Here is a 16,965-nt window from a genome sequence, read left to right on the forward strand (position 1 = left end):
ATTGTTGAAAATAGTTTTCAAATTTTTCCATGTATATTCACACTGTATTTGTGATAGCTCTTATAGGTATCAAGTCTAATGTGTTGAGTTTCCCCCCCATCTTTTGCTGTGTTTCTATGCTTATTTAGAATAAGCTTTAGCTTGTTTCTATGCTTATAACTTCATTTCTCAGGTCATTTAATATTTACCTCCACTTCTTCTAATTTCCTATTGTTTCTATTTCATAATTAATTTTAATACACCTGGACTTTGGTAGAGATCTGAGGAAAATGCTTAACAATTTTCCTCTTTCAAGAAGTAAATTATTCCAACACCAATTATTTAATAATCCTTCTTTTTCCACTGATTTATGATACCACCTAACTGTTACATGTATTACATACATAACTATTACATGTATCACATATATTACAATAGTTCTTCAGGATGTTTCTGTTCCATTGGTTTTATCAGAACCACAATATCACCTTATAGTCTTTACTGAGATTGATATGAAAAATGTGTATTACTTTCCAAAAATGCCTTGTCTACTCAATACTAGTTACAGAATCATTTTAAAGATATTTCCTATTCTCATTTTTTAAAAAATTGAGATTTTGACCAAAATTAAATATCAGAGAAAAATTTATAGAATACATCATTTGTTATAGTTATATGACAAAAGAGTTCTTAAAATTTGCTTATTTTCTTATTATAGGATCTTCTGAAAAGCTACAGAATGATAAATGTGTATCTTACATCTCAATACTTAACAGCAATTAAATATTTTATAGATTTAATAGTTCTTCAAGTGATTCTTAGGCATCCCTATCTTTCTTTCCCAAATCAAAATAGCTTCATTCTTTGTCATATATGAATTACATTCTCATAATTTAAATGCAGAAAAAAACTAAAAAAAAATTTTAAACTATAAGAATGTCCTAAGAACTTTTGACCCAGAGCAAAATAAAATTTAAGACAGTTGGAATTTAACTATAAGCCAGTATATCCTGCATGATATACAAGAGTAGAGAGAATTTGGATACGGGAAATGAAGAGATGTTGGTCAAAGAGCACACATTTTTTAGGGTTTTATTTTTGTTTGAATTGGGTCTCCACTCTGAAGTGCTTGGGGGTTTACATAGTGCCAGGGATAGAAGGTGTGACTCTAACATGCACAGCATGTGATCTGGCCCTAAGTTATCTCTACAACTGCAAACTTTTACATACTTTACATAAAGTATGCCTTGGTTTGATCCCTGGCACCACATGGTACTCAAGAAAGAAACTGGGAGTAGCCCCCAACCACCACCATATGTGGCAAAAGAAAACTCCAAAACAAAGCCAAATAGTAGTTTAAAGGTTAGTTGTTAGTCTAGTTGTAAGTGCAATGTGAAAAACCAGGAGTTTCATTTCTTTTTCCTACTGAGTAAAATCAACAAGCAACAGTCATAAAAGTTAACCATTTCCCTTATTTTGTCTCTTCAACTCCAGGGAGATTAAAAAATTAAAATGCAAGGAGCTGGAGACAGAGAATAAGGTCCTTGGAAAAGAAAAGAATGACTGCAACAAAAAGCAATCAACAAAAGTTGCTTTATCTGAAAATGCTATCTTCAAACACCCAAGAGTTTAAAATCCTCAAGGAAGCTGAGGAATTTCAATCTCTGGCAATCTTTCAAAACGCTGGAGATAACCTCTATCCTGAACTAGCTTCACTTATTTTTTCTTATAGCTCCATTTGCCCACATGGAAACAGATATATTTCTATAAATCTATTCTAGCATAATTTTTCTATTTCATTGCTTAAGTAATAATAAATTCTTTTAGCCTATCCTCAGAAATTGCTAGATGCCAATCAACTCCTTATCTTGAAAGAAATCTAAAAAAATAATGTCTTTTTCCCCTCAAACTGTCTAAGCAAACTGTATTGTATAAGTGAGAAACAATCTTGTTAGGTGTAAGGAAACAGTATCTGTTTTCAGTATACTGAGATGATAAATCAAGATGCAGTCAATAAATCTCAGCTTAAACAGGGGTAGTCCTTTTTTGCCTTGTTTTCCTTTTACATACATAAAATTCAGATCTTAAATTTTGTTTTTTCAGTGGAACTGGGAGAAAATGAATTTACTCAAAATAAAGCCAGAAAAAGATCCTAATACTTAATAACAAACTGGATTAACATCTTAAGAGCAAATACTACACAAGTAGTTAAACAAAGATAGTTTAGAGGAAAGCAAAACAAAACTCTTATTCCTACCTATGGTTAAGAAGATGAAAAACTTGAAACTAAAGAGACAGAAAGTACAAGGGTTGAGGTGCGCCTTGCACTCAGCTGACCTGGCTAGATCCCTGGCTGCGTATGGCCCACTAAATAGCAGCAGAAGCAACTCCTGAGCAGAGTTTGGAGTAAAACCTGAGGGCCTGGCGTAAGCCCTTAAACGAGCATAGCTGTATATGGCCCAATCCCACCCTACCCTCAGACACCTCAAAAAAGAAGAGAAACTGTTGTCGGAGTAGAAACTATTTAACCAAATACAAAATCTACACGCTTTCTTCTAGAGAATAAAAGGAGTTTTGGCATAAAAAAAAAAGTCTCAAATACTAAATCCCAGACAATTTTGTGCCATTTGGGAAAAACTTAAAAATGTGTTTGGTCTCCGTTATGACTTGATCTTACTGTTGCACTACATAGTCCTATCTTTATTGCACTTTGTAGATAATTCATTCTTTCACAAACTGAAAATCTGTGGCAAGCCTACATTAAGAAGTCTCATGCCGGGGCTGGAGCAATAGCACAGCGGGTAGGGCATTTGCCTCGCATGAGGCCAACCCGGGTTCAATTCCCAATATCCCATATGGTCCCCTGAGCACTGCCAAGGGTAATTCCTGAGTGCAGTCAGGAGTGACCCCTGTGCATCTCCGAGTGTGACCCAAAAAGTTAAAAAAAAAAGAGTCTCATGCCATTTTTCAACATCATATGTTCACTTCATGTTTATACCACAGGCAAACACATAATCTTTTTAGACAAAATGCTACTGTACACTTAAGAGACTATAGTAAAGGTAAATATAATTCTATAATTCTACATGTACAGAAAAACCATATATTTATGTTACTTCCTTTAATGTGATATACGCTTTATCACAGGTGACTGGAACCGAACCTACAACATCCCCCAGGTTTACCATGCATGTCAACTGACAAGCCACATCACATCCCTGAGCCTTTCTATAGACAATGAGTGTATTTGATAGTTGGTAATTTGTTATAATTAAAATTTTTTTCTCAACCTAGTAAATGACACTTATTTGAAATAAAATATTTGTGAATAAATACAATATGCTTTAGTACTGAACTTACAGATGTTTAGTTAAAACTACCATCTCAGGTCCAGTGAGGAAGAAAATGCTCCAACAAATTTTTACATTTTTTTTAACTTGGTTCTCAAATTAAGTATTGAGTGTATTTTAACATTTAACTTCAATTACCCTTGAACTTTCAGAAATGATGCCATGCATTTCTAACATATCAATACATAATGCCAAGTCTTTGCAAGTCAGAAAAAGTTAGTAACCTAGAAAACTAATAGGCAAAATTGACACATTGTCGAAGACTAAATGCTGTCACAGTTATTTTTCTGGAGATTTATGCATATTTAACCAAACAATACACAATATACACTTAAATGAATTTTTAAATCATTTGTTATAGATTCACTTTAATTTTAGCAATCTGAATATTTTTTCAAATATCCTAACATTTGGGGCCAGAGCAATAGTGCAGCGGGTAGGGCATACGCCTTGCATGTGGCTGACCCGAATTCGTCCCTGGCATCCCAAATGGTTCCCTGGGCACTGCCAGGAGTAGTTTCTAGAGCCAAGAGTAACCCCAGAGCATCGGTGAGTGTGACCCAAAAGAAAAAAAATCCTAACATTTTAAACATTAAATCAGACCCAACAATTCTAACCATTTCACTTCTAGTGAGGAAGACAATCGTCAAACAGAAGTTTGTGTGGAAATACCTGTAGCAGTTGAGTGAAAATTCAAAAGCAAAATAAGTAATTTTCAGGAATAGTTAAACTCAAAGGCTTATTGGAACTGTAATTTTGTTTGCTGGCTTTAAATAAACTGCATTTTTAAAAACCACCCAAAAATTTTAATACAGCAAAACTGTAGTCCATTACATGACCAGTAAAGAATCAGATGTCAGAAAGGAATGGGAAGTGATATTTCATTTTACAATGTCAAATACAGGAATACTCTATTTTATTTTTATTTTGTTTTCTGTTTTTTGTTTTGGAGCCACACCCTGTTGTGCTCAGAGGCTATTTCTGGCTATGCTTGGGGAACCATAGCATGCTGGATACTGAGCCTGAATCTCAGGCATGCAAAGCATGCAAGGGACCTTTAAGTGATCTCTCTGGCTCAAGGAATTATTCTTGATAACAGTCTGAATATTCAGAAACATCTGGCAAAAATATATGCAGATACTAACCAAGACTGAAACATGCTACTAATATTATTAGCATATTTTATTTAGCTTAGTTTTACACTTCCATTGGTGTGCATTAATTTTTCTTTAACAGTAGTGCAAATTTTCTAACCACAAATTTCAAATTTTATTATTACAAGAAAGTCAATACAATCGGCATGTGTGGGTGTCCAGGGGCATGTACCTTTCCTAAGGTTTCTTTAAAGATGTAATAACCTGATAAAACAACAGATTTTCCTAAGACCATTCCTTTTTAATACTCATCTACCATATTTACTTGTCTATAACCATAGTCCAAACTTTTTACCCAAGACTTTAAAACCAAATAAAACCTGCTAAATCTATACTCATACCTGAAAATGATTCTAAATCTACCTCACCCCACTTTAACCAGCATTGTTCTTTTCTCTAAATTATTCACAGGTAGTGTGCTTTTTCTTAGGAAAAAAGACAAAAAAAACCCCCAATATTTTATAGTAAAGAAATTTTACTTTTACTAAATTTTACTAAAATCTAACAATTTTAGGGAAAGTGTAGAGAAATTTTCCTTAATACCAAAATTTTAGGGAATGTTTCCTTAATATCAATATTCATTTAAAATGAAATTTCAACATTTTTTATTTTTCAGTTAAGATTTTGGCTCTTTTTAAACAAGAAAAATTAGTTCACCCTTCCTTAATATTTTCTACTAATCTAGCCCTGTCACTTTTAGTATTATATAGTACCAAATAAATAAATACCTTCATTAAAAACTATGAGACAAGTATCTGTTTTGTTTACATTTTTAATCTTGAAAGACTATTTTTTTCTACTCACAGATATATCCTTTGGAAACTGAAGACTCCAGCTCAAGAAATGACTTAGTTGTGGCATAATTTCCTCATTTAAAACACAGTTGCTGTTTCTGGTCTGAAAAGGGCTGTGAGAAGCTATCTTCTGGTATGTGTGTATTAATCAAAATTCTGGCAGGAGACACATGCTACTTTAAAGAAATACTCCTGCTGTAGTTTGATGTGTTAGCAAATTGTGCACAGAAAAAATAATGCTTGGTACAAGGCTATTATCCTTCATTACAAAATGAAAATAAGTATTTTCCAAATTGAAGTTTCCTTAGGGGTGAAGTGGGCAGCTCATCCAGCAATGCTCAGGATTCCATGCAGTACTGGGAATTCTTCCCATCATCCTTCTTTCTTATATGAATTTTTGACAAAGGGAAACAAAAGCAATACTTTTTTTAAATCACTGTTCTATTACTTACCTAATATTTTCACAGCATAATGAGGGCTTTCTAAGACAATTCCTTCTTCTGTATCAAATATAGGATTATCTATTCCAGTCTTTGGAGGAATTTGGGCTAGTTTCTTAAGTCTCATGGAGGAATTTAGGTCAAGTTCTTGTTTTTTCCCTTCTTCCTCTCGCCTACGTCTCATATCTTCCTGTTGTTGCCGAATACGCTCCAACTGTGCACTTCGACGAACTGGCATCATCCTGGTGCCCAAATCCCCAGGGCAGTCAACAGCCATCTCTCGGTGCTTCTGATGTTCCTCTGGTGATGCAAGGTCAACATTTTTTACTTCGCTGTCTGATTCCTCAGTAACATGCCCATTCATATGGGATGTAGTCATGGTTATCTCTAAAAACCTGTATCACTTTTTAGAAATAAAAATTTCCTCTACAGCCAATATCTTGATTCTGTAGTACAAAATCCATGTTACTTCAAAAAAATTTAAACTTTTCACATCACAAATAATGTTATGGAAATGTATCCATGAAGGAAATCTAAGGGGAAAGATGAGGGAAAAAAGTATAAGAATTACAATATAAAAGTTTTACACACCCTACTCCCAACCTCCACACAACATAAAAACATCTCACAAAACAGTTTTGCTATATAAAGTATCTTTTTTATTTTGTAGATAATAAAAAATAAGATGACAACAAAAAAATACCCCTCTCAAGAATTTAAAGCAGTTTCATTTTACAACCAAGAAAAATGCTATTGAAAAGTTCAGCAAAATTGGAAAGTAAGAAAATTGGGGTTACTAGTTTAGAAGAGAAAAGGCACAAAGATGTTTCAATCCTTGTAGTACTGTATGAACACAGTACTTCACTGAATTCAACTAGTACACATGAGATTAAAATAACTCCCCAGTTAACTACTAAAGAAAGTAGCCTATAGCTAAATCATTCTGGTGTGACTAACGAAGTAACAGCAGTATTTTGAGAGACAATTTAATATCTTATGACATGAAGAAGATACAAACAAGAAACTTTAATTAGGGGCTAGGAGATGGCCAAAAGAGCTACACTACATGGATGATATGTACAGGGCTGTGGGGTTTTTGATCCTTGGCACCAGATGACGTCCTGAGCACCTCTGGTCATACTGGAGATGACCCCCAGCAAGTCTGGGGAGGTCCAAAAAAGGAAAAAAAGAAACTAGTAAAAGAAACTTTAATTAGAAGCTAAGGTAGCTATAGGACAAAGCCACATCATAGTTAAAAAACAAGTTATCAGTCTCTAATTGATAAATGATCACATTGAAAAAGATATATGGGGCTAGAGTTTTTGATCCCTGGCACTGCATATAGTACCATTTCTTCTATTTTCATGAATTAAGACTACTATTACTCTCTCTGATCCATAGATTTATTTGGAAAATTTATTCACAGGATAGTTCTGAGTATTAAAATATATATGCAAGTTTTAAAACTAAAAACATGTGCTTATACTCTTAGTACTAATTTGACTGCTGTATTTTAAAATCTGTCAACATTTTAATGGATATTACTCGCTTCTCACCAAACCACTTCTCAGCAAAACTGGTAGACTGTTTATATATGTACATATATATATATGTACATATATAAACCCACACATTGTATCTAATTAGTCTTCTTTTACTCAAGACTTTAAAAATATTTATAATAATAAATCTACTAACTCCTTGAGTTGAGCATCACTGCAGGAGTTTGGTTAGAGTTGCCAAGTAAGCAAAAGCAGTTTTTAGACAATATTCCTAAGGTCAGCCAATCTTCACTCAGCTTGTCAGGCTGCTTAATATGCCGACCTAGACTACAGGAAAATCACCAGACATTAGAATTCTATCTAGAATTCTAATTCTATCATTAGAATTGTGTTTCCATAAGAATTTTGGTAGATTTTCCTGACCTGTGTCCAAATTATAGCTTCCATTTTCATAATCATGTGGTTTTCACATAAATACCTTGTTTATAATAAGACTGATTTCTCTGGTTTTAAAATGGAACCTTTGAGAGGAATCATTAGATAATTCTTAAATTACTGGAGGGGGCACTTGGAGCTTGAGGGCCACACCAGCTATTCCTATTTCTGGCTCTGAATAAACAACAGGGCTGGATTGATAGCACTGTGGGTAGGGCATTGCACTCAGGCGACCCGGGTTCAATTCCTCCATCCCTCTCAGAGAGCCCGGCAAGCTACCGAGAGTATCTCGCCTGCACGGCAGAGCCTGGCAAGCTACCTGTGCCATATCATATATGCCAAAAACAGTAACAAGTCTCACAATGGAGACGTTACTGGTGCCCGCTCGAGCAAATCGTTGAACAACGGGATGACAGTGACAATGACGTGACAGTGAATAAACAACAATGAAAAAGAACAATAACTATTCTATTAGCTCATAGCCAAGTATTTTACACAGTATTCATTCATTTAATTCATTGAAGCAGGTACAAATTACCTTGTCTTTTCTTTCTTTTGTTTTTTGGGCCCATCTGATTATGCTCAAGGCTTGCCCCTGGCTCTGTCAAGGCTCACGAGGCTCAGGGAACCACATGGGGTACAGGGGATTGAATACAGATCAGCTGCATGTAAGGCAAGGGCCCTACCCACTGTATTATTTCTCTGGCCCCCAAATATGTCTTCTGTGAAGAACTGAAGTAGGCTTTGAAGACAAAATGGAGGAGTAAGGAAGAGTTCATCTGATGCTAATAAAGAAGAAATACAAGGTGTGGAAAAGTACAAATAAGGCAAATAGAATTAAAACAAATAGTAGAATGATCACTCTGGACAATAACTGAGTGCTGAAAGGAGATAAAAGTGATATTCATGATTACCTTTCAATACCTGTACTTCAACCCACAATGCCTAAAAAAGTGGGGGGGAGGAAGAAGAAAGAATGAGAGAGAGAGAGAAGGAAGGAAGGAAGGAAGGAAGGAAGGAAGGAAGGAAGGAAGGAAGGAAGGAAGGAAGGAAGGAAGGAAGGAAGGAAGGAAGAGAGGGAGGGAGGGAGGGAGGGAGGGAGGGAGGGAGGGAGGGAGGGAGAGAGGAAGGGAGGAAGGAAGGGAGGGAGGAAGGGAGGGAGGGAGGAAGGGAGGGAAAAGGGTCTACCATAGAGACAGGCTGGAGGTGGGAGAGAAACGGGACATTGGTGGTGAGAAACATACAATGGTGAAGGAGTGGTGTTGGAACATTGTGTGATTGAAACCCAATCATGAACTGGGTATTTCACAGTGATTCAAAGGGGTGAGGGGAAGAATTAAAAATAAAACAAATAGTGGAAGGTATGGTTAGAAAATAACAAACTTTCTATGGATAATCATTTATATGTATTATTTAATACACAGTAAGTAAGTTCAATTCTCTAGGCAATGAGAGCCACCTGAGATTTTAAAGAGATGATTCAAACTACCAAAATATACTACAGATGTAGAAATTAATGTGTCCAGAATCAATTTAAGATTTTAATCTTGTCTTTTTGGTCCTCTCCCTCCTCTCTCAATTCTAATTAGGGACACTATATTCAGTTAGTTATTTAAAACCAAACAATGTTTAAGAGAACTGGTCTCAGAATTGGACTGCTAAGGATCTAATCTTTATCTCCTTTTAAATCACAGCTCAAACATGTCCTTCCTAAAAACCCTCATAGGTCAGGAACCAGGTTTTCTCATCATCAAAGTACTGCATTATCCGTGCAAACAGAAGACTTCAAAATGTAAGCCCAAGGGGGTATGGTGCCGCCAGCAGGTCAACCTGTACCTGTGGGGCGAATGCATCAGCAACCTGATGGTGCCCTCAGACTTCCAGATACCCCAAAATTGCTGCTGTGCCTCTGGCAAGACCCCAACAACTTGGGGCCAAGTTTACCAAGAAATTAAACGGCCAAAAGTTAGGTATGTGGGAGACATACCCACAAACCGCCTCCGACTCAGCTATATAAGCTCATTTATTGGCCTTATTTCAGAGACCCATAAATCTCAAAAGAGATCAAAAGATGCAGTTAGGTCCTGTAGTGCAGAGGCAGGCGGGAACCCATGACTGAGAGCTCCAGGCTTGCTTGGATCAGGATTGGGCCTCCTTTCCCCATGTTCCCAGTTTTCCAGTAGCTTGGCAGTCACACCCACAAACTGCCCCCACCCATGTAATCTAATCAAGGGCCAAGACCCAGAGACTATAAACTAAAGCTCTCGGAAGAGAGTGCTGAAGAATTTCCTGACCCCACATCAGGCCATCTTCACCAGGGCACCTCAGAGGAGGGTGAGTTGAGTTTCCTTCCCTGCTCCAAACAGAACCCCGGCAGCTGAAAACCCCCAGAACCCAACCACTGCCATGCCCAAGGCCACTCTCCACACACTCAGACAAGCCTCACCCAAGACAGGATGAACCTCATCAGAGTGTGGACTGGCAGGAAAACCCAGGTATGCGGGAATCTGTGACTGAGATCTCCAAACCTGCTTGGATCAGGACTGGGGCTCCTCCCCACAGGTCCCCAGTTTTCCAGAAGCTTGGCAGTCAAACCCACAAACTGCCCCGATGCCATGTAATCTCATCAATGGCCAAGACCCAGAGACTATAAACTAAAGCTCCAGGAAGAGAACGACACAGAATTTCCTAGATTATATTCTATCCATAACAAACAATACAAAACAAATAGTCTAGAATTGCCTTTTCAGCAGGTTTGAGTGCTGGTGAGACTGGTGTTGAAATAGTGAATGTAGCCAAAGTAGAGAGAGAGAGCATGGGTGAAAATGTCTGCCACACAGGCAGGCTGGAATGGGGGTGGGGTGGGGGAATACTGGGGATTTGGTGGTGGAAAATGTGCACTGGTGGTATTCAATGATTGTATGACTGAAGCTCAAACATGAAAGCTCTGTAACTGTATCTCACAGTGAATAAAAAAAAGTGGGAAAAATAAAATAATAAAATAAAATTAACATTCAGAAAAGAATAAAAAAAAAGTAATGTGGAGTTCATGTCCAATTCAATCAGCTTAATCAACGGCTGAATAAATAGCAATACGCCTACATTATTTAAAAAAAAACAAAAAATGTAAGCCTAGGCAATAAGACTCCAGAAACACTGTCACTCACTAGGTGGATGGCAATGTCATAAATTAAAACAGAATTCAAGAGAAAAAAATTAGTAAGGGAAGAAAATGAAAAGTGATAAATAATATAGGCTAGCTTCGGGGAGAATAATTTCAAGGCCATTACAGGTCACGTAGGTAAATAACAGAATGATCAAGTCAGCAGAAATCTATCTTAACTCATTCTTTGCTCCCCTGGTATTAGTAAAAGATATACTTAAGTATATTAGCAAATTACTTTTTTGTTCAGAATCTTTCATGACTTTTATAGTTCCTAGATTTATCGAAAGATAAATCTGAGCTAACTCCATCTCTTTTCATCTCTTGATTTTAATAGGGGCCATACCAGGGCCCAGTGATACTGTGGGGTCAAGAGGCACATGCTGAGGAGCAACCCTGGGTGCCAGTTTGTGAAGAACCTCTAGAATTACTTCTCTGGCCCTGTCTTTTTCTACTTTCCTGCACAAATCTTCTCATTTTTTTCTCATTTGCCTCCCAAATTGTTTTTGTTCTTGTTCAAGGGTCTTATAAACTAAGAAATGTGCGCAATTTCTCTTACAAATTCTACCTTTAAGATCACAAATTCCTGTTTGTTTAATCCAGTACACCTGGCTTAAACAACAATCCCACACTATCAGACTGTATGACACTCCAAAAGACTACAGTGTTCACAAATTCAATACATAACCAATAAACAACAACAGAGTCCTAGTACAAAGGAATTAAACTTTCCGCATCCACAAAGAAAATTCTTTATTCACCTTTCAAAGCTCATAAAGAACTAAACTATAAATTAATTCTGTGGCCAGAGATATAGTATAGTGGGAAGCCTGGGTTCAATCCCTGGCTCCCCATACAGTCTCCTGAGTCCACCACATATGTTCCCACCATATATAAGCTCAGTCCATAGCACCACATATGGTCCCCTAAGTAGCACACCTCCAGGAGTGATCCCTGAGTATAGAGCCAGGAGTAAACCCTAAGCACTGCTTGTTGAGTACTCAAAATAACAACAATAAAAACTAAACGAAAGTTTACATAAGTAAAAGAACACCTTAAGCAGATAAGGTAGTTAGAAGTTGCTAACTTTGAGTACAGGAAAACACCCCAATCCTCTAATTACAATTTTTAAAATATCTCAGAAATCCACATTTCAAATCTTCATTAAAATGCCAGGTTGTGCCCTCCCACCCAAAAAACAAACAAAAAATAGTTCAAATCTCTTTAAATAATTTATAAAGAAAAATTTATAAAGAAAAACAATTTTTAGGTTGCAAAGTTGATTCAAATGTTGACTTCAAACTAATGTAAGAAAAAGGCTTTATATAAACTGCTATAGGAGAAGAGAATAAAAGAAATTCAAGTGAGCTTCAGTATGCACAAATAATGGAGATTCGTTGACTGGAAATAGCTTGATGGTAGAGGCCTACTAAAAATTCCATGCCAAGAAAAATAACCACTTGTCTAAAAGATGGAGTACATGGAAAGTAAGCAGGAAAACAATTCCTAAATGATTAGTATTCTGATTTTTGGATAGCATGAAATGTAAATTACCTACTTCTTATATACAAATACTGTCAGTTATAGTAGCGCTCAAAATGCTCTACTTTTTTTTTTTTCCAATTCTTCTTCCCTTTCTTGTGCATATAATACCTTTAACAGCAGTGGGGAATTCCCATTTTAAGTGATCAGCATTCTTTTGACATTCTAAGAAGTTGTACTATTTGTTTCCATAGAAACAGCTTTGTCAGCTAACTCACTATTCGTGCCAAGAATGGTGAAAAGAACTTATATTATGCAAATTGGAAAGACTGTCCAACTATCCTCTTAGTTTCTCTTCTCTGGTCTTTCATAGAAGTCAGCTAACTTTCTTAGTCTATAAAACAGAAAAATGAGACAATGAAGTGTAAAAGTCTCCAGCGTTTTTCTACAGGGAAAAGCATTAGAGAAAGTTTAGTTCAATATATACTGCTTGCAATCATAAAAATACACTCTCTTCCAGATTCTTAGTGAACATCAACTAAAATCAATGTATATTTCCCAAAATCAATTACTAGAAGGATGGGTTAAAATTCTTTAAAAGGGTGAGTTAGTAAATTTTTTAAAATTATTATCATTTTTCTAAGAAATGGAAATCAAGGTCTCGCACATGCAAGGCTAGTACTACACAACTGAACAATATTCCCGGTCATAATTATTTTCTTAACTTTTATTTTACTGTAGTTGAGGAACATGGTTACAACAGTGCCAGTATTCATGCTTTTGGCATAAAAAGTTTTTGCATCGGGGGTAGGTGCAGCAGGTGGTGGGGGGTGGACAGTAGAGGGATAAGGCACTTGCCTTACATGCAGCTGACCGTGATTCAAATCCCCCACACTGTATATGGTCTCCCAAGCACTACCAGGAGTGATCCTTGGGCACAGAATCTTGGTAAGTCCACACTGCAAGGTGTGGCTTCCAACAAAAAAAAGATACTGCACCTCCACCATCACCAAAATGTCATTGCCAAAGACCCTCCATTTTTGTTCCTACATTTATTCTTGCTTTCAAATTTGACTTACTGGGGCTGGAGCAATAGCACAGTGGGTAGGGTGTTTGCCTTGAACACAGCCAACCCGGGTTCAATTCCCAGCATCCCAGATGGTCCCCTGAGTACCGCCAGGGGTAATTCCTGAGTGCAGAGCCAGGAGTAACCCCTGAGCATCACTGAGTGTGACCCAAAAAGCAAAAAGCAAAAAAAATTTTTTTGATTTACCTTTCTACAATAGTACCAATATTATTTTACATATCAGTGCTGCTACACCATGCCCAACACCTAAATGCCAAGGCCACTCCATCATTATTCCAAGGCCCCCTCCCTATCCCACATCCTTAGCATCTTCAGATTACACTTCTACTGATCATACCTCAGAATTTATTTCCACTGGAGAATCATATAGTCCCTTGCTTTGCTTCTCTATACTCTGCATATGAGTGAGATCACATGGGTAATTATTTTTTCTTTCTGACTCATTTTACTTAGTATGACTTCCTCTGATTCCATCCAAGTTGCAGCAAACTGGAAGATCTCTTCTTTTCCAATAATTGAATAGTATTATATTGTATAATATCACAATTTATTTAACCACTCATTCTATAATATCATTAATTTTTAATGGTATTTTTTTATCTCCAGATTAAGGCACAAACAAAAAAATGCAGTTTTTATTTAACTGTAACTTTTGGATCAACTTTAAGTATGAAGAGATTATGACCTCAAGAAAACATGAAGTTAATATCCAAAATGATCCCCAAGATTAAACTGAAAAAGTAGCTTCAATTTATTGAAATTACCTGAAATTACAGGGAAAAAATTTTTTTTCAGGGGCTGCAGTGATAGCACAGCGGGTAGGGCATTTGCCTTGCATGCGGCTGATCCAGATTCTATTCCCATCATCCCATATGGTCCCCTGAGCACCGCCAGGAGTAATTCCCAAGTGCATAAGCCGGAAGTAACCCCTGTGCATCGATGGGTGTGGCCCAAAAAGAAGAAGAAAATTCAATTCTTTTTTGGGGGGCGGGGCACACCGTACATTGCTCTGCACTCAGGAATCACTCCTGGAGGAGTGATTCTTTTTAATTAATTAGGGGACCATATGGGATGCCGCAGATTGAACCTGAGTCAGTCACAAAACAAAGCAAGCCACCCTACTACTCACTGTACTACTGCTCCAGACCCCTTTTTTTTCAAATATTTTTAAACTGATCAAACTATAAACTGGTCTTGAAGATCAATTTTTTTATCTTAAAATTTTTATTATTTCATATACTTCATACATCCTTACTATGTATACAGATCACTGGACAGGAAAGAATCATGATGATACATTTAGACACTTAACAAAAGATGTATGACATACTAACCATATAATTAACCATACACATTCCAGGAACTGAGATTATACTCATGACTAAATCTTTCAAAAATGTTGAATGCTTTCATGGACACATAGAATTTACTGAATTTATTTTTGGTTGTAATTTAGGTAACATGATTACAATAGTGTTAATGTTTATGGTTTTGATGCATAATACAATGAGGAAACCCCCCCAAAAAAATAGCAAAAAGAGAACTCCACTGCACATACCATCACCAAAGTGCAAAAGGCTCTTGAAGATCAATTTTAAGTAGACTGAAATAAAACTGATCTTGTTTAACTCAACAGGTATAATGTTAAAAAAAAATTAAGTTATAACACTGATAAACATTTCTAAAAATGACAAATCAAGGCTCCTAAGCTTTTTAAAAAATAAAAAGACTGCAAATTCCTGGCTTTATCTGTTTTTGGTTGTGGTGGAAGCATAAGGGGAGCCAGGAATTGAACCCAGGCAAGGCAATGCTTTACCACCAAGCTATATCCCTGGCCCCTGGGTTTACATATTAGTGGACATCCTCACAAGACATTAAAGTTCATTTCTAGAATTCTACCTAGTTCACTGTTTAGGCTTCCGACAGACTGTATGTGCTAGGGGCCAGAAAGATAATACAGTTATGGTATCTACGTTATATTCCTCCAACCCTGGTTTGAACCCCTAAGTTCTACATGTGGTCCCTCAAGCACTGTCAGGGGTAATTTCTAAGCACACAGCCAGGAATAGCCCCTGAATACCACCAACTGTAACCACAAAACAAAATAAAACAAAATAAAGAATCTCTGTGCCAGATAAATGTGTAAGGAATAGAAGAAAAATTGCCTTTAGTGGGGGGAAAATTCCAGTAAAGTACAAACCAAAGTAAAAGAACAAAAGAACAAAAGAGAGTAGGGAAAATATGTAATTTAAAGTCACATAAATAAATAATCTGCCTTCTCAGACGGACTCAGAAAGAATGCTGATTCTTGCTATCCAATTCAATTAGGTATCAGTAAGGCAATTTTATTATTTTGGAAAATGCATCTTTCTTGGATGTAAGATGTTTAGTAGCTTTATTTTGCTTTGTTTGGTTTGGGTTTGGGGTCATACCTGGCTCTGATCAGGCATACTCCTGGCTTTGTACTCAGGGATCACTCCTGGTAGGGTTCAAGGGACCATAAGGAATGACTGGGATAGAATACAGGCCTGCTGCACACAAGGCAAGCTGCCCTACCTACTGTACTATATAGCTCGTCCCAAGATGTTTAGTCATTTTTAATATTCCTGGAAAAAACTGGATGGAAAACCAAGAAATTTAGTTTACAACTTACAATTTTCATCCCATGGTTCTAGAATATATAATTGCCTAGAAATGCACACACACAAAGACACACACACACACACACACACACACACAGAGCTAGAAAACTATTGTTGCAATTTGCTAAACACTTAGATCCTAAAATATTTGTCTGTCAAATTTTATCAGGTATATGCTTTTTAAAATCATTTCGACTCCTAAACTTCTGTGAATTCCACTGGTTCTCAATTAAATGTGATTTAGCCTCCCACCTGTCTTCACCCTAAGACTCTGGACAATGTTTAGACATTTTTTTATTGTCAAAATTGGGTTGATAATACTGGCACATACTTAGTAAACACCAGGAATGCTGATGCATTTGCATGGGGCAGCCTCCACATCGAGGAATTATCCAGCTCCAAATGTCAATAATGCTGATAAAACCTGAGTTAAAGCAAACACTGAAATGCTGACTAATTAAAAACTGAGGCATACACTCATTCAGTAATATTTAATAAGCTATTCTCAAAGGCAAAAGTTTTTGTTTATAGGATTTAAATTCTTCGTAAATGTGCTTTTCCATATAATTAATACCAAGGCCAAAAGATCCTTAAATATCACCTAGTTCAGTGTTTTTCAAAATGTTTAGGTAGGGATTTCAAGGGTCATCCTGGCAGTGGATGAAAAGATAAGCTCACTTTTATCTTTTAAAGGTTCACAGAGGAGAAAAATCCTGCTGACTTAGATGTTTAAAAGACAAGACAATCTTAGATGATAAACTCTTTTTTTTTCAAATAACAAAGGAAGGTCCAGAAAATTTAAGTCACTTGCCACAGTGATAGAAACAGTGGCAGAGAGCAATAAATTCAGAAATGTTACCAGTTAACTACTGCCAAATAAATTCCCATACACTGTATATCAGGGCCTGAATGAGAAAGCAAAATCAACTTCAGTGAT

At 36.6% G+C, this 16,965-nt stretch overlaps 1 protein-coding gene across 1 annotated transcript in view; it reads right to left on the bottom strand.

The window, feature by feature from the left end:
• Positions 1-16,965, bottom strand: part of PALS1 (protein associated with LIN7 1, MAGUK p55 family member) — a 74,068-nt gene that overhangs the window by 39,073 nt on the left and 18,030 nt on the right. Inside the window, exon 2 of the mRNA XM_004612343.2 lies at positions 5,730-6,250. Within this exon, the coding sequence (XP_004612400.1) occupies positions 5,730-6,096 (367 nt within the window). The 5' untranslated portion in view covers positions 6,097-6,250. The remainder of the gene's footprint in view (positions 1-5,729; positions 6,251-16,965) is intronic.

This window comes from Sorex araneus, chromosome 3 (assembly GCF_027595985.1).
Source record: "Sorex araneus isolate mSorAra2 chromosome 3, mSorAra2.pri, whole genome shotgun sequence".
NCBI lineage: Eukaryota > Metazoa > Chordata > Mammalia > Eulipotyphla > Soricidae > Sorex > Sorex araneus.